At 47.3% G+C, this 22,046-nt stretch overlaps 1 protein-coding gene across 4 annotated transcripts in view; it reads right to left on the bottom strand.

Moving 5' to 3' along the window:
• PDE2A (phosphodiesterase 2A) overlaps positions 1-22,046 on the bottom strand; it is a 374,629-nt gene that overhangs the window by 254,368 nt on the left and 98,215 nt on the right. For 2 of the 4 annotated variants that reach the window (XM_081001873.1, XM_081001875.1), the window contains exon 2: positions 10,471-10,534. In XM_081001873.1, coding sequence (XP_080857999.1) covers positions 10,471-10,534 — 64 coding nt within the window. Of the gene's footprint in view, positions 1-10,470; positions 10,535-10,762; positions 10,804-10,994; positions 11,021-22,046 lie in introns of those variants that run through there. The other 2 variants (XM_081001876.1, XM_081001874.1) reach the window with 2 other exon arrangements.

Genomic DNA, 22,046 nt, shown 5'->3' with positions numbered 1-22,046 from the left:
GACTTCAGAGAAGTGTGACTGGCCCAAGGTCACCCAGCAGCTGCAGGTGGAGGAGCGGAGACGCGAACCCGGTTCACCAGATTACGAGTCTACCGCTCCTAACCACTACACCATGCTGTAGTCATCTAGTCAAGAGTCACCTAGTCCAGCCCCCTGCAATGCAGGAACCGCGGCTCAGGAATCCCTGACAGATGCCCATCCCACCTCTGTTTGAAAGCCTCCAAGGAAAGAGAGTCCACCACCTTCTGAGGGAGCCTATTCCACTGTCGACACCATCCCGTGACATCAGGAAATCCAAAAATGGTGATCTCAACATTGCCATGTATCTTCTATCTTACCACCCTGTCCTTTTTCAGAGACCTGTCCAATGTCCATAACCTAAGGTTACCAGATTTCTTTCAATGAATCTGGGGACACAATAAATAAATAAATACACACCGTATTTTTCGCCCTATAGGACGCACTTTTTCCCCTCCAAAAATGAAGGGGAAATGTGTGTGCGTCCTATGGGGTGAATGCAGGCTTCGCGCACCTCTCTGCAAGCAGCGCTCCGCTCCCGCTGCTTGCAGAGAGTTGCCTGCATGCTGAAGCCTGCGCTCGCTGAGCTCAGCACGTCCAGGCTTCGCGGACCTCTCCACAAGCAGCGGGAGCCAGCGCTGTTTGGGGGCTGGGGTCGGGGGAAGCTCGGGCTTCCCCCGCCCCAGCCCCGTGCCTGGGGGGAAAATAATTTTTTCCCCTTTATTTCCCCCCCAAAAAACTAGGTGCGCCTTATGGGACGGTGCATCCTATAGGGCGAAAAATACGGTACATACATACATACATACACGTTCGGGATGTTGATGCTGCAGCAATGGCGGTGGTGGAGGGACGGCCAACGCCTTGACCTCAACCACCATGTTTCCCCTTCCTCTGAGGCTTCTATCTCCTTTCTCCATAAGCCTGGGTGGCAACAAGGCTTGGGTAGCACAATGCCTCCTTTCCCATCAGAGCAGTCCCAATCCCATTCCTACTTGTGTGTAAGCAGGAGGGGGCGGGGATTTCTCAGCTGGGAAGGGAGGCTTCCCGTTGCCTAAATGAGAGGTCCCTGCCCCCTCCTGCTTGCACGCAAGCTCTGATAGGCAGCGTGAAGGCCCCCTTCACAGCTGAGAGATCCCCGCCCCGCTTGCTTGCACGCAAGTAGGAGTTGGGAGGCTGTTCTGATAGGCATCATGAAGCCTCCCTTCACAGCTTAGTTGCTGGGGTCAGGAAGGTGGAGGCAGCCCGGAAGCTGCATCTTGGAGCCCCTGCAACACCATCATATGGGGACTTCCAAGCAGCTCCTGAAGCCAGCCAGAGCCAACTGCTCCGGGCTGCTGAGACTGCCGCCGCTGCGTTTCCCGGGGACGTTAGATGAAATCCGGGGACATTCCAGGGATGGTATTTGTCCGGGGACTTATTCGCAAATCCGGGGACTGACCCCGGGAAACAGGGACATCTGGTAACCCTACAATAACCCAGTCTGTGTTGCTCCAGGTGCAACAGTGTGTCAATATCACAGTTGTGAGATTTTCAGAAGGCTCTTCCCAGGCCTCTCTGCTAACAAAGCGCTTCTCAAAGTGGGTGCAAAGCCATTTATTTAAGAGTGGATAGCCCAGCTCTGCTCATCTGACCTGCCTCTCTCCCTCTCTCTCTCTCTCTCTCTCTCTCTCTCTCTCTCTCTCTCGGCATTGCTTTTTCTGCCTGCTAAACTAGAAGCAACAGGAGCGGCACCACACTGCCTCCCAGCATGCGCACGACCCCCTAGATGGTGAGCAAAACAGCACCAGAACCAAGCATGGGAATCTTTGCCTCATGGCTGCATGGCTGAGATCAAGTTGGAAAAGCTTCAGGGAAGAGCAAACAAGATGAGCCAGGAGAGGGAGCGATTCCCCTGCGAAGAAAGGTTGCAGCATTTGGGAGTTTTTAATTTAGAGGAAAGCAAGGAAGCGACCTGATAGAAGTTTATATGTTGGAAATGTAAAGAGAAAGAAGGTTCTTTTTATCATATGTGGCGGTCTTGTAGTAAGATTAAAGCTTACTGGGAAATGATATAGAATGAATTGAAAAGGATGTTTAAAATAACATTTGTGTAAAACAAAGAAGAAGAAGAAGAAGAAGAAGAAGAAGAAGAAGAAGAAGAAGAAGAAGAAGCAGCAGCAGCAGCAGCAGCAGCAGCAGCAGCTTTTCTTTGGGGAATTATAGGGACAGAACTACCTAAACTGTATAGAAACTTATTCATGTATAGGTGGCAAGAATGTTACTCACCCAAAAATGGAAAGAAGCAGAAGTCCCAGCAAAGGAAGAATGGATACAAAAGTTATGGAATATGCAGAAATAATGAAACTTATCGGAAGAACATTGGCAGGATTATTACAATAACCTGCAATTTTATAAGAGTATATATATTTAAAGTAGATGAATAAATGAGCAAATTAAATTAATTTGGATATACAGAAGATATTAAAAATAAATTTAAGGAAATTGAGAAAGAGGGGGGAGGAAGTCAAGTTTTGAAATGTTAAAATGATTGTAATTAGTGAAATCTATAAACCCGAAAAATATAAATAAATTTTATATATTAAAAAAAAGTTTATAAGATTGTGCATGGCAGAGAAAAGGGGGAGAGCGAAAGGTTTTCCTTTGTCTTCATAGCACTAGAACTCATGGACTTCCAATTAAGCTGAACATTGAAAGATTCGGGAAACAGGAAAGGAAGTGCTCCACACAGCACATATATAAACTGTGGAACTCCCTGCCACAAGAGGCAATGATGGCCACCAACATGGATGGATTTAAAAGAGGAATGGACAATTTCATGGAGGAGGAGACAGCTATCGGGTGCGCTGCTTCTGAATACCAGTTGCTGGAAACCACAGGAGGGGAGAGTTGCTCTTGTGCTCAAAACCTGCTTGCCAGTTTCCCATATAGGTATCTGACTGGCCACTGGGAGAACAGGATGCTGGGCTAGGTGAACCTAGCTGAGTTTCCTGCATTGCAGGGGGTTGGACTAGATGAACCTTGGTGTCCCTTAAAGGTAAAGGGACCCCTGACGGTTAGGTTCAGTCGCAGATGACTCTGGGGTTGCGGCCCTCATCTCGCTTTTTTGGCCGAGGGAGCCGGCGTACAGCTTCCGGGTCATGTGGCCACCATGACTAAGCCGCTTAGGAAACACTGTTTACCTTCCCGCCAGAGCGGTACCTATTTATCTACTTGCACTTTGACGTGCTTTCGAACTGCTAGGTTGGCAGGATCAGGGACTGAGCAATGGGAGCTCACCCCGTCGTGGAGATTCAAACTGCCAACCTTCTGATCGGCAAGCCCTAGGCTCAGTGGTTTAACCCACAGCGCCACCCGCGTCCCCCTGGTGTCCCTTACAACTCCACAGTTCTATGATTCTATGAACCATCACCTGATCTAGCAATGCTGCCCATTGGCCTTATCAATACCAATTACAGTAGTACCTCAGGTTAAGAACTTAATTCGTTCTGGAGGTCCGTTCTTAACCTGAAACTGTTCTTAACCTGAAGCACCACTTTAGCTAATGGGGCCTCCCACTGCTGCTGCATGATTTCCGTTCTCATCCTGAAGCAAAGTTCTTAACCCAAAGTACTATTTCTGAGTTAGCAGAGTCTGGAAGCTAAAGCGCCTGTAACCCGAGGTACTACTGTAATACGTTTGCTTGGGAAAATCCACCTGTGAGAATATATTGCATGAAAACAGTGGGTTTCCCCAGCAGTCCCTCTTGACACCTCCAGAGTCTGTTCAGCCTGGCTTTCCGCAGATAAAGCTTGCCAGTCGTGCCCCCTCGGCCAGCTCCAAGAGCAATAAAATAGCCACACATCCCATTAAGCAGAACAAACAAGAACACCTCCACTCTCTGCTGCCACCGCCTGCCTGCCACCCCCGCTGTCTTCCTGAGGTTCCAGTTACTCTCCCCAGCAGAAGGAGAGCAGCGTGTGCTTGTTGCCAGAATAGAACGGAATTCCTGACAACCAGGCAGAGCCCGCCTTCCAGGGCTGCTGTGCGTCTTGGATCCCGACAAGCCACACGGGCGGGTGACCTTCTCAGCTGACTGGCGCTGCCTCCTCTCATGCGCATAGCACTCCTTTTGTGGAACAGAACATTTGCCTGCCATAAAACCGGAGAGGCGCAGCCAACAGGAGGACGTCGCCGGTGCAATTTGCCATTTTTTTAATTGGCAACGCGCTTTAGAAGTCTTTAGCAACCCTTCGAGGGCAAAGTCAATTACTCTCATCTAGCAGATAACGGACTTTATTGCTCTCTGTTACTGTGTGCTGCCAACGGGGATGGCTTGCTGGAAAGGATAAGGACATAAAAAGAGGCTGCTGGATCAGGCCAGTGCCAGCATCCTGTTCTCACGGGCGGAAACCAGATGCCCAGGCTGAGGAACTCCCTCCTGCAGAACTTTCCTGGCACCTTCATCATGCAACTTCTGGGGCACGCAGAAGGCTTTTAAACTGTTCTTAATGTTGTGCTATAATGTTGCAGCCTGCTCTGGTGCCTTAGGAGGAAGAATGAGCAATGCCTACATGCAGAATGATCTGGAACAAAGAACCATAGAATTCTACAATTGGAAGGGACCCCAAAAGTCATCTAGTCCTTGCAAGGGCAGGATCACAGCTAAAGTATCCTGTATACCTGAAGGAACATCTCCACCCCCATCGTTCAGCCCGGACACTGAGGTCCAGCACCGAGGGCCTTCTGGCGGTTCCCTCCCTGCGAGAAGTGAAGCTACAGGGAACCAGGCAGAGGGCCTTCTCGGTGGTGGCGCCTGCCCTATGGAACGCCCTCCCATCAGATGACAAGGAGATAACCAATTACATGAAGGCAGCCCTGTATCAGGGAGTTTTGAATGCTTGATGTTTAGTTGTGTTTTTATATTATGTTGGAAGTCATCCAGAGTGGCTGGGAAAACCCAGTAAGATGGGTGGGGTACAGATTGATTGATTATCTATCTATCATCTATCTCTCTATCTCTCTATCCTGCATTGCAGGGGGTTGGACTAGATGACCCTCAGGATCCCTTTCAACTCCAGGATTCTATTGCTGTTGTTGTTAGTAGGAGTAGTAGTAGGAGTAGTATGCTTGAGAGGTGGGTACCCAACCTCTGTTTAAAAGCCTCCAATGAATGTTTAAAAACCATTGCTGAATGTCACCTGCTTCCAGACAATGTACCCCTTGATGCTATCAAGGCCAGTCTATTCCACTGGCAAATAATCCTTCGGAAGCATCTGAACATCATTATCTCCTCTTTGGAGATGAGCCAGCGGAGGATGACAAGTCCCACGATTTGAGGCTGATGCAAATATCCTCAAAACCTCAAGCCAAATGGTTGCCATCTGGACAAATTGATGAGGTGCAGAGCTGGGGTATCTCGCTCCACGCGAAGGGGACACAAAGTCCAGACCAGGTTCTGCGGCACGGAAAGGTTATGAGCACAAAATGTTTTCAAATAATATTGACAAGCTGGAAGGTGTGCTGAGGAAGGAGACCAAAAATGATTTGGAAACCCAGCCTTATAAGGAATGGTGGAGGGAACTGCGCATATTTAGTCTGTGAAAGAGGAGGCTGAGAGGAGATGTGATAGCCATCTAAAGAGCTGTCGCGTGGAAGATGGAGCAAGCCTGTTTTCGGCTACTCCAGAAGGGAGGATTTGAACCAATTAATTCAAATGACAAGAAAGGAGATTCTGACTCAACATTGGGAAGACCTTTCTGAGGGTGAGAGCTGTTTGACAGTGCAGCAGACTCTCTCAGAAGGTGGATTCTCCTTCGTCCGAAGTTTCTGAGCAGAGGTTGGATGGCCACCTGCCAGGGGTTCTTTAGCTGTGTTGTAGGGGGCTGGACTAGATGACCCACGGGGTCCCCCTGCAACTCTACAATTCTATGGGGGAAAGATGTTTTCAAAAGTGCTAGGAAAATGTGCAGCACAGAAGGGAGAAATCACAGGGACTGAGTTGGCTGGTGGTCATAAGGTCTAGTTCAGAAGGTGCTCAGCAAAAAGAGATCTAAAGTAGACAAACGTGTTCTAGGTCTTTGCTCACCTGATATCATTGATGGGGACTTAGAATCATAGAATCCTAGAGTTGGAAGAGAGAGACCACAAGGGCCATCGAGTCCAACCCCCTGCCAAGCAGGAAACACCATCAGAGCACTCCTGACATATGGTTGTCAAGCCTCTGCTTAAAGACCTCCAAAGAGGACTTCATGTAACATTGAACTAATCTATGGAAAAACTTCTGGGAAATGATATGTAATGAGATGAAAAAGATGTTGAAATATACATTTATTAAGAAACCAGAAGCATTTTTACTTGGCATTGTAGGAGATGTTAATAGACAGGATTGTAAGTTGTTTTTATATGCAATGACAGCAGCAAGAATATTATTGGCACAAAAATGGAAGCAAGAAGAACTACCGACAAAAGAAGAATGGAGGTTGAAGTTGATGGGCTATGCAGAATTAGATAAATTAACAGGAAGGATTCGAAACCTGCAGCATCAGAGATTCTTAGAAGACTGGAGTAAATATATTAATTATTTGAAAAGTAATTGTGATGGACAGATTATGCTAGTAGGACTGCAAGAAGTTTTGTAAGGTGGATTATTTGCAATACTGCAAGAAAGACTATGAAGAGAATTATTAGTTAAGGATAATTAAATGTAATATAGAAATTAAGAAATGCAGAATAAGTGACAAAGAATGGAAAATCATCAGAGGTGTTGACGGAAGTCTAAAATATTGTATAAGATGAGAAAATGTGTTGTATGACTGTTGGAACTGATAAGTTAAAACATCAATAAAAATGTATGTATGTAGAGAGAGAGAGAGAGAGAGAGAGAGAGAGAGAGAGAGAGAGATGAATTAATCTATGGAATTCAGAAGGCGTGACAAGGGCTGCTAGCTGAGGAGGGTGGGAAAGGATGTTTGTTACACCAATTCATGGAGAAAAGGAGGAGGAGAATATCAATGGTAATCATCAATTATAGCTCTGTAGAATCCCCAGAGTCAGGGGGAATCTTTCACTGAATACCACCTGTTAGTGGGCAAGGAGTTGTTTATTGCTTGTGGGCTTCCTGGAGACACTGGACCAGCCAAATAGTCCTCACTGTGGCCATGCAGATGCCTGTGGGAAACTCGCAAGTGGGACCTGCCAAGCCCTCAAGCATCTTGGTTGCCGTTGTGTGCATCACATGGGGTTGGACTAGATGAGTCTATGTGGGATGTGAAACACAAGAGCAGTCAAGTACAACATTCCCAGAGTGAACATGTTTACACATGGGGAGGAATGTTTGTCCAGCCAGGAGGTAAACTTCCTGTTTCCTTCTGGGCTGGGACAGACTTCCTCTACATGTGACAAGAGGTGGGCGTGGCCTCACCTGTGCAGGTAACAAATTACCTGAGCGGAAGCTGCCATCTCTCTCTGACTCCATTCGTCGAAGAAGCAACATCTGCTTAGCCTAAGATGCTCTCTTGGCTTCCAGCCAAGAGAGGACAAAGGGACTGTCTCCTTACGAGATAGTTTCCAGGTGTATGTTACTTATCTAAGCTAAGTCTGCCTTCTGGGATCCTATTGTGAACAGAATGGTGTATGAGTAAACCTTTTTATACTTTAAAGAAGACTGTATCATGTCTTATCTTTTTATAAGGGAATAAGGGGGAAATACCAGGACAGTTATTATAGAGGCTTTAGCGAGCCTGAGGAAACACATCCGCTGCAAGTTTAAAAAGGGGAATGTTACTCTGCTAAATTGTGAACTTGTTAACACAAGTTGGAAAGGCTATAATCAGACAATATATCCTCTTCTGCATCCCTGAACATTCCCACAGCCTTTAGGTCCCTTCCAACTCTACAACTCTATGAGAAACAGGCATGGCTTTCGATTCCTAGAACTCTTCTGCCGGCAAATGTTGTAGAACGCCTTTTCATTCAACGCCTTTGCATTCTGGCTGGAATCTACCCAAAATAAACTTGCATGCACTACCCCACATGTCAAAAGGTCCAGTTCTGATTCCTTATTTAAAATAATAAAAAACCCTGTATTTTATTGATATTCAGATATAACAGAACTAAGAAAATAATAACATTATTGCCAGTCCACTCCCTCCCCCAAAGTACAGAGACGGCATTAAAAAATAGTACATTGGAATAAAGATGCAAAGTGCTGCCACACAGCAAGAAGAAATCAACACAAAATGTTCTTCCACAGCGTCCCGTGAGAAGCTGGTGCACGGAAGCCATCTTCAATAAAATATTGAATAAACTTTAATAAAATTAAACCACACCATACAGAAAGCGGTGTTTCTCTTTCCAATATGGGGTTCTCTCTTTAGGATGATGTTAGCTTATCTGTAAGAATTAACTACTGACCAAATGGCCAACTCCCTGCGCAAAACGCAACAGCTTTCAAGAAAGGTCAAAGTTTTGCACCAGCAATGCAGAATCACAGAATTTGACGATTCACCCCAGGAACCAGCTTGCGGGTTTCAAAAGACCCAGAGCTGCCTGTGGAGTGCCAGTGCGGCGTAATGGTTAGAGCGTCAGATTATGACTCGGGAAACCAGGGTTCAAAACCCCGCTTGGCCATGAAGTTTCCTGGGCGTGACCTTGGGGGCCAGTGATAGAATCACTGAATTGTAGAGTTGGAAGGGGACACACAAGGGTCATCTAGTCATACTTCGCCCAACGTGGGACTTGAACACACAACCCTGACATTAAGGAGTCTCATGCTGTACCAGTTGAGCTATCTGTCCCTGCCTCTCAGCTTAACCTACCTTGTAGGGTCGCTGTGGGAACTAAATGAGGAGGGGAGAGAACCTTGAGCTCCTTGGAGGAGGAAAGGAGGGATATCAAAATAATAATAATAATAATAATAATAATAATAATAATAATAATAAAGATTTGCCACCCATCATGCACACAGCTTTGGGGTGCTGGCGGGTAGAAGAATGGTGTGTGTGGGTGTGGGTGTGTGTGGGTGTGTGTGTGGCCCGCAGAGTCCTCTGGCTGCTTGCAGAGGAGGAGAGGGAGATACAGACGCCAAGCCAAAGCTCTGAAGCTGCTTCTCTGCTTGCCAACAGCAGCCAGCAACTTTCAGAGACTTCCAGGGCCTCTGCTCTGCTCGCAGGAGCGGTGCCGAGCAGAGCACGCCTGCATTGCAGCGAGCCCGCTCTGCCTGCGGCTGGCAGGAGCGCGCCACGCGCCTCCCGGGCCCTGCCGAGCCGCCGCGAGGGTCGTAGCGGGCAGCCTCGCTGCCTCGCGAAAAGGGGGGGTGGTCCTGCAGAAACGGGAGGCGTTTCTCAAGGCGAGCCCGTGGCGCAAAGAGCTCTTCCATTGAGAACTCGAGCCGTGGAGAATCAGGCGAGGAAAAGAAAGCCAGTCAAAGCCCCATAGATTGTCCAATAAGAGGAGAGGGAGCGCTTGAGAATAGGAAGGAGAAGACATAAAGGAGAGGGAAAGGATAAATAATGTGAATAAAAGGTGTTTTGGCCAACAGAGGGAAGGAAGGAAGGAAGGAAGGAAGGAGAGAGAGAGAGAGAGAGAGAGAGAGAGAGAGAGAGAGAGGAAGAGGGGGGTGTTTTTGGTCAATTACAAACAGGACTTGGTCGCTTCTGAAATATCAAGAGAGCGCACTCCTCCTACTCATCAGAGATGGAGGTACCAGCAATCCTAGGTCTTTTCCCATGCATAGTTGAGAACAAATCTTTGGGCGCTGACATGCTAGCGGGACAATAAAACTGTAAAAGCTTCTCAGTGGCTCTGGACGAACCCTGCTTTGGGGGCCGCGTTAACAAGCGCCACCCTTTGTCCCAGCCAGCTACGAAACGATCTGTTAGGGATGTGATCAAAGGATCGCCTTCAGAAGAGTAGTCTTCTGTTTATGCCACGCATGACCTTCACTGTGCTTGCGCCATGTCCGCTTACGAAGAATCAAAGAGTTGGAAGGGAGCCCCCCCACCCCGCAAAGGGTCGTTCAAACCGCCTGCAATGCAGGAATCACAGAGAGTGTCAAAGTGCTAAGATGCTTTGGAATATATTTTGAGACATCCCAAAGTCATTTGCAAAGTTAGCCGCGAGTTGCTGGATGGAAGGAAGGATGGAAGTGGCATTCGAAAGGGACATTCCCTTGTTCCGAATTGGATTCCTCGCAAGAAAAGGGAAAAGTTGACAGCTATGCTTAGAACAGAGTAAAACAAGTTAATTTGGGCGGTCGTGGGGAGACAAACTTGGCCGATCGCCAACAAGAGTTCTTCAACCGCAATCAAGAGTTCACCGGGCCACGCACAGAGCGCCGCGAGAACATGCAAAGGGCGGACATCCCGAGCAGGCGAAGAGAGTCACCACCTTTGGGGACCACCTTGGGGACCACCTTGGGGACCCCCGTCACCCCCACCCCCGAAAAAAAAGGGGGAACCGAAAAGAGCGACCTACCTGTAGCGTGTCCGAGCCTCGGGCCGCCGCCTCCTCCGCCTTCAGGAAGACCTGCTGGCCCCGTCTGAAAAAGTGAAGGGCAGCAATGAGAATGTGCGGCAGGATCAGGACCATTCTGCTGCCCCGCCGGGCTTCAGAAGAAGCCGGCTGAGGACCGAGCGCGGCCGCCGCTGGAGCCGGGAGACTTTTGCAAGCGAGAGACAGAGAGAGAGATACAGAGCTAGAGCGCGCCCGTCCCTCCTCCCGGTGGCCGGCCTGCCTCTGTCACACACACTTGGCTTGTCATGCACACCTGCTCCCGGGAGCGCGGCTGGGCATCGCTCTCTCGCTGCCAAGCAGAGGCAGAAGCAAAGAGGAAGACTTCGCAGGCTTGATGCAAGAAGCAGCAGAGCCCAGGGGCTTCCCCGGGTCCTAAAAACCTGGAGAGACAGAGAGAGGGGCTGCCTCCATCCCCCAGACCTCAGCGCCTGCTGCTGTAGAAGTCCCGTTGCTTATTTACTTTTTTTACACCATGGCTTTCTTACCGATCGCTCATAAGCAGTGATTCTTACACAGCGTTTTCTTTTATTTTGACAACCCGCCCCCCGCCCAGAAGCACCCAGTGTCTCTTTAACTGCATGCAACTTTTCAGGTTTTGAACAATGGCACCCTCTAATAATAATAATAGTAATAATAATTTATTAATTATACCCCGCCCTTCTGGCTGGGCTTCCCCAGCCACTCTGGAAGGCTTCCAACAAAATATTTAAATACAGTAATGCATTAAACATTAAAAGCTCCCCTAAACAGGGCTGCCTTCAGATGTCTTCTAAAAGTCTGGTTGTTGTTGTTTTCTTTGACATCTGGTGGGAGGGCGTTCCACAGGGTGGGGGCCACTACCGAGAAGGCCCTCTGCCTGGTTCCCTGTAGCCTCACTTCTCGCAGTGAGAGAACCACCAGAAGGCCCTCAGCGCTGGACCTCAGTGTCCGGGCAGAACAATGGGGGTGGAGATGCTCCTTCAGGTATACTGGACTGAGGCCGTTTAGGATCCCCACATCCCCTCCCAGAGGCCTAGGACCATGGGCCTAGCCAGGATTTATTTTTTTGGCGGGGACAGGGCTTACAGAAATGAACTAAGAATATTCAGTCCAAGCAAAATAGAGACTGGGAGGCAGTCCTTCCAGCAGAGTCCTTTGTGTTTCTGTGCTGCCTTTGGCAACATCTGACCACCCTCCACTCCAGATGTTTTGGCCCACAATTCCCATCACCCCCCACCAGCTTGGCCATGCTCCCATTGGTGTGGGAGTTGCAGTTTATCACACCATGTGGGCACCAGGTTGGGGAAGGCTGTGCAGTGGAACAGAAAAGAAGTGAGTAAACCATTCCTGAAAGGATTTTGTGAACGTGTGGTTTTGGATTTCCTTGCTGGGGAAATGGTGTTCAGGAAGAGATGTAACAGCAGGTGCTAGTCTAGACTTTTCACATGGTTTATTTCTATGGATCATGGCGTCAGTGCAGCCGATCTCCGACCCTGGTACAAGTTCTTATCTCATACATGACCTGCAGAGAACAACTAGCTTCTGGACCGCCTAACAGTTCCAGAAAAGATCAGTGTGCTAATCTTTGCCTTTGCCAGGAAGATCTAGTTATCAGACTCCTGTAGGCAGGAACCAGGCCTCAAATGGAAATGGAAGATTGCTTTTAAGGTCAATTTATGATTCAGGAACTGCAATGATAAGACGCCGTCTTCCCTAAATTAGGGCTGCGCTATCCTCACTTCAGACTTAATCTTACAGAAATGAAGTAGTAAGCCAGAAGGAACCAGCAGCAATTCAAAGCAAGCGCTCTCCTCTTTCCCCGTAGAAGTTCAAATTTAATTTAGTATGTGTAAACCTGAGAGGGGTTTGTTTTTTCCCCAAAGGTTAGCTAGCTCACAGCTCCAGTGAAGAAGAGGTTTGAGGTGGTTGCTCCAGCTCAACTGCATGCACTCAGAAGCCACTCCTGAGTTCCTATACCAATAAATTAAGAACTTTAATCACTTTGTACCTAAACAAAGTTTTACTGCCTGTGCAACTTTTTCTGAATGCTGTGTGGAAAAGCACATGAATCTGACCTTTGGAGTTTGTAAGTAAACCATGTTTAACTTATCAAGCATGGCCTTTCTCCATGCTAGGGGAAGAGGGGGACTTTGGAAAGAAACTTTTAAAGGGGGTCTCCGGCTGTTTTTGGACCAACTCACATCATCCCTAACTAGTAGGACTAGTGGTCAGGAATGATGGGAACTGTAATCCATAAACTGTTGGAGACCCAAGTTTGGGAACTCTGCTTTATTGTCTATAAGGTTTAAAGGTATACATGAATTTGACAGGAACACACAAAAGGTTCCATTGGCCTGATTGCCTTTGCCTTCTCTAGAGTAGCTGTTTAGGCTAGAACTAGGTATCATTTATAACCAAGTTAAACGTACTTCCTAGAATAAATTAATTTCTTATTTTTTTGCACAACAAATCTCTCTCTCCTCTCTCTCTCTCTCTCTCTCTGTGTGTGTGTGTGTGTGTGTGTGTTTGCAACAGGCAAAGTCTACTAACCATACAACGCTTACTCGCATACTAAAGAACTCCAACAGATAACTGGCCCAGTCATTCAACAGGGAAGATGTGTAAACACACCACAAGCAAATCAGGATGATTGTAGGATGAATGATCATTGTTTAACCACCCTGTAAGCAAATCAGAACATATGCTCGATAAAAGCTGGGCATAGTCTAAGTAATGCACAACGCTTTCTGCAGGCAAATAAGATGAGCGGGGAACAAACATGTCAATGGAGGAGGCCTGAGATGAAATAATAAACCATTTGACTCTAAAACTAACAACATGCATGTTTTCCATGTGTTCTTAGAAGGAAGTTCCACACAGTCCAATAGTTTTGTGCATAGGTTGCAGTCCAACATTAGAGCATGTGGAGCTGAATGTTAGAGGATTCAGGACAGTTTGGTTTTTTAAAAGGATTTCTCCATGCAGCACGTAGTTAAACTATATGGCACTCTTGTCTTTAAACGATGTCTCGAAAAGAGGATTAGGCAAATTCATTAGCCTTGATGGCTGTGGACTGCATCCAGGGTCAGAGGAAGCAATGTTACTGGAAACCACAGGACGGCAGTGTGTTTCTCTGCTCAAATCCTGTCTGGCCACTGTAAGAAGAGGATGTTGGACTTAGTCTTAGAGCTATTGCATGTGAAACTGAACATATCAAGCTGTCCAGTTCTAGCTCAGCATTGTCTGTTCTGAACGGCAGCCACATTCTCTGCAGATCCCCTGCGAACAAAGTTCTTTATCCCCATCACGTGAAACCCGGTCCTTTTCACCAAAAGCCCAGATTCACAACCTGGGTCCTCTGACATGCACAGCAGGTGTTCCTGCCTTCAGCTGTGGCCCAAAAAAACTATTTAAACCAACAGAAACCGCATCTTAAGCAGAATTATTTCTAAATGTGCTGAGGATCAAACGTAGCTTGGCTGGAATTAAAAGCTAAAGAGGAGAGCTCTGGAAGTTGATGGATGGAATTTGGAAAGTGGAAATAATGACCAAGCTGGTAAAGTTAAGAAAGCTAATGAGAATTGGGGGGGGGGGGGGAGAGAGAGAGAGAGAGAGAGAGAGAGAGAGAGAGAGAGAGAGAGAGAGAGTCAAACATATAATAATTCAGAGATATGATGCCTCAGTCTTTTCTGGAGTCTTTATACTCAATTCCTATTCCAGGTTTCATCACCAAACAATTGGTTTCCAGCTATATGAGCCTGTCAGTTATCACACATCCAGAACAAATACAATTACTATTAGGAACAGCTTGGCCCTGTGACTGTGGGTGCCCTGCAACATGCATGGCCCTAGTTCCTGAAATTTGTAGGTGCCTGGCCCCTTCATGGGGAATTTTGTGGGTGCTCAGGCACCCAGGACACTGGCACCTACAATTAAGCACGTAAGAACCACCCTGTAGCTGGATCAGACCAATAGCCCATCTAGTCCAGAATCCTGTTCTCAGATTAGCCAAGCCAGGTACCTTAGCGGGAAATCTGCAAGATGGACCACAGTACAGCAGCGACACTCCCCTCTTGTGGTTCCAGCAACTGCTATCCAGAAGCATTTTTGCCTCCAACTGTGGAGGCAGAGCAAAGCCATCCTGCCCAGTAGCCATTTATGGCCTTCTCCTCCATGAATTTTCCACTCCACTTTTAAAGCCATCCAAGTTGGTGTTGATCACTGCCTCCTGTGGAAGTGAGTTCCGTAGGCTAACAATGCACTTTCTTTTATCCATCCTGAATTTTCCAAAATTCAGCTTCATTGGATGGCCCTGAATTCTAGTTTTATGAGCGAGGAGAATTCCTCTGTTCCCTTTCTCCACACCACGGACAATACCTATTTATCTACTTGCACTTCGTGCTTTCGAACTGCTAGTTTGGCAGGAGCTGGGACAGAGCAATGGGAGCTTACCCCGTCATTGGGATTCAAACCCATAGCTGTCAACTTTCAGATTTGAAAATAAGGGATCAGCAGCCTCACCTGTCCCGGGGACAGTCTACGGGACATCTAACAATCTGGGATAGCAGCGGGAAATGGCACTGGAATAAGGGAATTTCCCGCAAAAAAGGGGGGAAGGTTGACAGCTATGTTCGAACCGCCAACCTTCCGACTGACAAGCTCTAGGCTCAGTGGTTTAGACCACAGCACCACCCGCATCCTTGACTAGCCAGGATACATGAGCTTATATCTGAAACTTGTACTTCAGAATGCAAATCTATGATGATAGCATACTTGGAATGTTGCGTACAATTCTGGTTGACTTGCCTCAGAAAAGGATATTGTTTCGCTGGAAAAGAGGGTGGAACAGTTACAGCACTTGGGGAGTTTTAGTTTAGGGGAAAGGCAATTAAGGAGGCCCTCAGGGGGTAAATATCTGGCCTGAGGTCACCCAGTAGGGATGTGAACCTGGTTCCCCCCAGGAGCTTCACTAATGAAAGAAGAGGGTGACTAAATCACGTGCAGAGTTCTTTTGCCTCATCATAGCGCAACAAGCATTGCAGGGGGTTGGTCTGGATGACCCCTGGAACCCCTTTCAACTCTACAGTTCTATGTTTCTATGAAGCAGTCCTCTGCGCAGTGGGGATTAGGAGGCGGGGCACCACGTCAGCCGGGCTCTAGTTCCGACATTTTCATTTTGTGAAGATTACGCACAAAAGGATCAAAACCAATCTTAACCAGTCACCTCGCATTTAAATTATTGCTGCCCCTCTGAGCCTCGGGGATTGCAAATAAATAATTATTTTTCAAAAGCAGGAAGCAAGGATGTGAAATGGACAGGGGGAATCATCCTCAGGTACTGGGGACAAGATGACAGCCGTGTCCACTCCGCCCGTGAGTGGGATCCCTTTTAATCATGCAAACCAGCTAGTAGTGAAACACCTTGCACCGCTGGCGAGAACCGATCAATAAATGAAGTTGATGCGGCCAAACTCTTTGCAAAACAGCACACACAACCCCTCTGGAATAGTCCATCTCGCCTTGGGTTCAAATGGTGAATTTTCCTCTCCATTTTGTTTGTTATTCATTGAATCGAGACAATACAAAACGAATCACCCTGAGCGCACAGGTAATCCAGCTTCATCAAGATTAAATGCTACAAATGAGCCCAGAGTCCCGGGTTTGTGTTCTTTTCCTACGCAGCAAACAAATTTGTCAAACTCTGCAGGGAGTCTCGCCAAGCGGGCCTGATAACTTGAGGCTGAGCTTCCATTTCATTTCAGAGTTATTGGTTGGCCGTTGAGCCTCTCGCAAATGCTAACTGCATTTGACAGCCTGGCCACCTGGGCCAAGATCCACGCTTCCTTTCATTATTTGCTTTGAGCGGGGATGTTTGGCAAGTGATTGCTACCCTAAGCAAGGTTAATATGCAGTAATAATAATAATAATAATAATAATAATAATAATACATTTTTATTTATACCCCACCCTTCCCGGTTCAAAAACCAGGCTCAGGGCGGCTAACAACAAATTTAAAACACTTTAAAGCACTTAATTATAAAAGCAGCATAAAATACAGTATAAAATTTTTGTATTTTGTTTTCTGTGTTTTTCTTTTCTTTTTGGATTATGTATTGTGTATTTTTGTACTTCTATTTCTATGTTTTTCTGTTTAACTTTTTATGGAAACCTTAATAAAAATCATTTTAAAAAATAAAATAAAAAAAATAAAATACAGTATAAAAACACAAATAACAATAAAAATCAAAAATCAAAAATCAATTACCGGTAGATAATCCCTAGGGCTAGCTGGCTGAATTGGTCCTACTTGGGCCAGCGAGGAGACCAGGGGAGAATTAGCTGTGGGTTCTCAGAGCAGGTGAGGGAAGGGAAGGGAAATAAAAGATCAGGCTGAATTCAAATTAAAGGCCAGGCGGAATAGCTCTGTCTTACAGGCCCAATGGAAGGAGGTTAAATCCTGCAGGGCCCTGGTCTCATGGGACAGAGCATTCCACCAGGTCGGAGCCATCACTGAGAAGGCCCTGGCCCTGGGGAGCATAGTCTGACTTCCTTAGGGCACGGGAGAGGCAGAGAGAGATCAGAACACAGGGAAAGTCTGCTGGATCAGGCCAATGGCCCATCTGGTCCAGCATCCTCTTTTCATGGTGGCCAACCAGCCCACAAGCAGGATCCACGCACAAGAGCCCTCTCCCCTTCCTGTGGTTTCCATCCACTGGCATTCAAAAGCACTGCTGCCTCTAACTACGGATGCAGAGAGCAAAGCCGCTGTGGCTGGTAGCCATCAACAGCTCTCTCCTCTTTTGTGAATTTGCTGAATCCTCTTTTCAAGTCATCCAAGCTAATGGCCATCACTGCCTCCTGTGGGAGTGAGTTCCATAGGTTAACGATTCCCTGCATGGAGGAGGACTTTCTTTTATGTGCCCTAAATCTTCCAACAGCATGTGCCCAAACCTTAGACACACAGAAGACTTTACAACATATTTTTTACATATGCATGAGGGTAGAATGAATGACAGGTCCTGAAGCTGACGAAGGTCCATATAGTTAAAGCTCTGGTTTCCCCAGTACAGTCGTACCTCGGGTTACAGACACTTCAGGTTACAGACTCCACTAACCCAGAAATAGTACCTCGGGTTAAGAAATTTGCTTCAGGATGAGAACAGAAATCACGCAGTGGCAGCAGGAGACCCCATTAGCTAAAGTGGTGCTTCAGGTTATGAACAGTTTCAGGTTAAGAACGGACCTCCGGAATGAATTAAGTTCTTAACCTGAGGTACCACTGTAGTGATGTATGGAAGTGGGAGCTGGACCATAAAGAAGGCTGATCGCCGAAGAATGGATGCTTTTGAATTACGGTGGTAGAGGAGACTCTTGAGAGTCCCATGGATTGCAAGAAGATCAAACGCATCCATTCTGAAGGAAATCAGCCCTGAGTGCTCACTGGAAGGACAGATCCTGAAGCTGAGGCTCCAAGACTTTGGCCACCTCATGAGAAAAGAAGACTCCCTGGAAAAGATCCTGATGTTGGGAAAGATGGAGGGCAGAAGGAGAAGGGGACGACAGAGGACGAGATGGTGGGTCAGTGTTCTCGAAGCTACCAGCTTGAGTTTGACCAAACTGAGGGAGGCAGTGGAAGACAGGAGTGCCTGGCGTACTCTGGTCCAGGGTGTCATGAAGAGTCAGACATGACTAAACAACAACAACATAATGAATGAGGAAGCTTTCCAAACCAGTTCCTTTGTCCAGGTAGTTAAGTACCGCAAATTAGCATCTCCAAAGAAGTTGCTCTGTTGCCATAGAAACAAATGGGTGGGTCCTTTTTCCACCCACTTCACCAGGCTGGTAGGTAGAAGAAAAATAGCCAGAGGTGTTGAGTGTATGTGAGCCCAAAGCTGCATACTGGAGAGAGACAGAGATATAACTTGATCCGTGCTGAGTATAAACTAGACTTGGGGGCTCCCCTGGAAACCAAAGCAAGATCTGTTGGGGTGTTAATGATGTGAGCCCCTCCACTCTGTGGTCAAGTTGTATATAAATAAAACCACATATCCTAAAGACACCACAGTCTCTGCTGACTTTCGTTCCAAGGAAACCAAACCGAGAAAAAGCACTGGGAACGCCTTTGGGAGACCCATAAGCATCTATTCAAGATACAATATAAATTCAATCAACAAAAGGCCTTGGAAGCAGATGTGTTCTCAGAGTTTTCCATGTCTACTCAAGCTCCAAAATGCTGGAAAATCACACCTCATAAATTAATAATAATAATGTTTTCATTTATACCCTGCCCATCTGGCTGGGTTGTGGTACTAAGAGCGGCACCTGCAATATTGATATAGGGCAGCCTTTCTCAACCTGCAGATCCCCAGATGTTCTTGGACTACAACTCCCATCACCCCTAGCTAGTAAGGCCAGAGCTCAGGGATGATGGGAGTTGTAGTCCAACAACATCTGGGGACCCACAGGTTCAGAACCACTGATACAGGGTGTGGTATTGGTTCTCATAGCTCATTGGTTTTCAACCAGTGTGCCGTAGCACCCTGGGGTGACTTGGAGGAGCCCCTGGGTGGGGAGGCATTCCATTCATTAACTTTCAGCCCATATATTCCTGCATTCTCTCTTTCTCTCTCTCTTTCTCTCTGAGGAGCATCCAGGTGGCTTCCTAGGTTCCTACAATAGTTTGTCATTTTCTTCCAGTACTGTATAAAATTACACCAATATTCCCTCAAACCCCTTTTGCTTTCACCTCCCTCCCAAAACGTCTTATGCTACATCAACACCCTGTTCCAAAGACTTTTCCTTTCCAGTCTAATAAATAATAATAATAATAATAATAATAATAATAATAATAATAATTTATTACTTATACCTCACCCATCTGGACGGGCCTCCCTCCCCAGCCACTCTGGGTGGTTCCCAACAGAGTATTAAAACCACGATAAAACATCAAACATTAAAAACTTCCTTAAACAGGACTGCCTTCAGATGTCTTCTAAATGTCAGGTAGTTGTTTTTCTCTTTGACATCTTGTGGGAGGGCGTTCCACAGGGTGGGTGCCACCACCAAGAAGGCCCTCTGCCTGGTTCCCTGTAACCTCACCTCTCGCAGTGAGGGAACTGCCAGAAGGCCCTCGGAGGTGAACGATGGGGGTGGAGACGCTCCTTCAGGTATACTGAATAATAGAGGAATGAACACTCTGCTCATGCTCAGGAGTCCTCCTGTTCATATCTTCCAGCACTGAACTGTGGCACTTGAGGCCTAGGCGCAGCACTCAGCCCAAGTTCACTCTGGCTCATCGAAAACACCGTCTCTCTTCCGCTTTGCCAATATCTCACCTGTGAGACACACGCTCACACTCTTCCAGGGACGAGGCCATGCGTGCAAAGCAGCTGCTGCACATCAACTCAATTTGCATGCTTATCTGCCCACATGACGGCGTCCCAGGGATCCTGCATGCTTGTTATGGAAATGACTGCTTTGCGCAGAGGCTCCGGCGTGTGGATCATCCGTGTGGTCCAAGAGGACAAGACCCAAGGCCAAAGTGCAAAAGCAGAGCCAGGGAGATCTCGTTCTCCTGCTCGCTCTTCAGCAACTTCTCCCTCCCTGCAGTCAGGCCAGGCCTGATCTGCCAACAGGGACAAGTCCTGCACTCACGCAGGAAGAACCAGATGCACAAATAGAAGATAGAAGATGGGGGGTTGCCCGACTTGATAGCCGTGAAAAGAATCTAGAGGGTCTCAGTAGACCACAAACTTGACATGAGTCTAGGTTGCATCAACAGAAGTTGAGTGTCCAGATCAAGGGAATATTATTATTATTATTAATGAATATCCCGCCCTCCCCAGCCAAAGCCGGGCTCAGAGCAGCTAACAACGGTAAAAATAGCCCAGTTTACATAAAACCACAGTCAATTAATTGAAATACAATCTAAAATCAATTCAGAATCAAATTAATGGCAACTATTGGGCTAGAGTTCTATGAGGATTAAGGAGGGGGTCAAGCTGTGCCCTGGCCAAAGGCCTGGTGGAACAGCTCCGTCTTGCAGGCCCTGCGGAAAGATGTCAAGTCCCGCAGGGCCCAAGTCTCTTGTGACAGATCGTTCTACCAGATCGGGGCCACGGCCGAAAAAGCCCTGTCTCGGGTCGAGGCCAGCCTAACCTCCCTGTGGCCCAGGACCTCCAAGACGTTTTTATTTGAAGAAAGTCATAGTCTTTCTCTCTCTCTTCTGCCTCGGTCAGACCACACCTGGAAAACCGTGTCCAGTTTTGGGCGCCACAATTTAAGAAGGACGTTGACAAACTGGAACATGTGAAGAGGAGGGGTGACCAAGATGATCAAAGGTCTGGATACGAAGCTTTATGGCAGAGCCGTCTTTCCTATTGGGCTTACTGGCCTCTCAGGGGCACCCCAGCGAGTGGGGGAGCTGCGCAGTTTTGCCGGTGGCCTCCCCTTTCCCTGCACGCACACCAGCTGTGCCCCGTCAACTGTATGGCTGGAGGGGGGGGAGCTTGCCTCCCAAGGCTCCTCGGGAGGAGAGCGATCCCCGCAGAGGCTTGGGGAAAGGTCGACAACTCTGGGAAGGGTGGGGGGCGCCAGAGGGATCTTTGAACCACAGCGCCGGATATGCTTAAGATGGCCCTGCTTTATGAGGAGCAGTTGAAGGATCTGGGTGTGTCTAGCCTGGAAAAGAGGAGACTGAGAGGCAATACGATAGCCAAGGCTGTCACATGTTTTCTGTCACTCCAGAGGGCAGGATCCAAACCAACGGCTTCAAGTTACGTGAAAGGAGAGTGACTAAACACTAGGAAGAACTTTCTGAGACCAGGAGCTGTTTGGCAGTGGAATAGGCTTTCTCAGAAGGTGGCCAACTCTCCTTCCTTGGAGGTTTTGAAGTAGAGCTTGGGTGGCCATCTGGCTCAGATGCTTGAGTTGAGATCGCTGCATTGCAGGGGGTTGGACTAGATGACCCTCGGGGTCCCTTCCAACGCTACAATTCCATGGGATGCTTGGCAGCTCCAGGCAGTTGCATTGTGCACTCATAGGGATGTGGGGAACTGCCTTCTACTGAGTCAGACTACTGAATCTTCAGCTTCTGGGGCAGGAAACCTCTAGGGTTACAGGGAGCAGATGATGATGATATTAATAATAATAAAATAACAATCTATTATTTAAATAACTACCTGACATTTAGAAGACATCTTAAGGCAGCCCTGTTCAGGGAAGCTTTTAATCTGTGATATTTTACTGTATTTTTTGTTTCTATGGAAGCCACCCAGAGTGGCTGGGGAAACCAAGCCAGATGGGCGGGGTACAAATAATAAATTATTATTATTATTATTATTATTATTATTATTATTATACCCCGCCCATCTGGCTGGGTTTCCCCAGCCACTCTGGGCAGCTTCCAACAAAAGATTAAAAATACATTAAAGCATCAGTCATTAAAAGCTTCCCTAAACAGGGCTGCCTTCAGATGTCTTCTAAAAGTCAGATAGTTGTTTATTTCTTTGACATCTGATGGGAGGGCGTTCCACAGGGTGGGCACCACCACCGAGAAG

The sequence above is a fragment of the Podarcis pityusensis genome, assembly GCF_964106645.2.
Source record: "Podarcis pityusensis genome assembly, chromosome: 4".
NCBI classification, from domain to species: Eukaryota; Metazoa; Chordata; class Lepidosauria; order Squamata; family Lacertidae; genus Podarcis; species Podarcis pityusensis.
The sequence above is the reverse complement of the archived record's forward strand: the minus strand, read 5'-3'. Positions and strand labels throughout refer to the sequence as shown.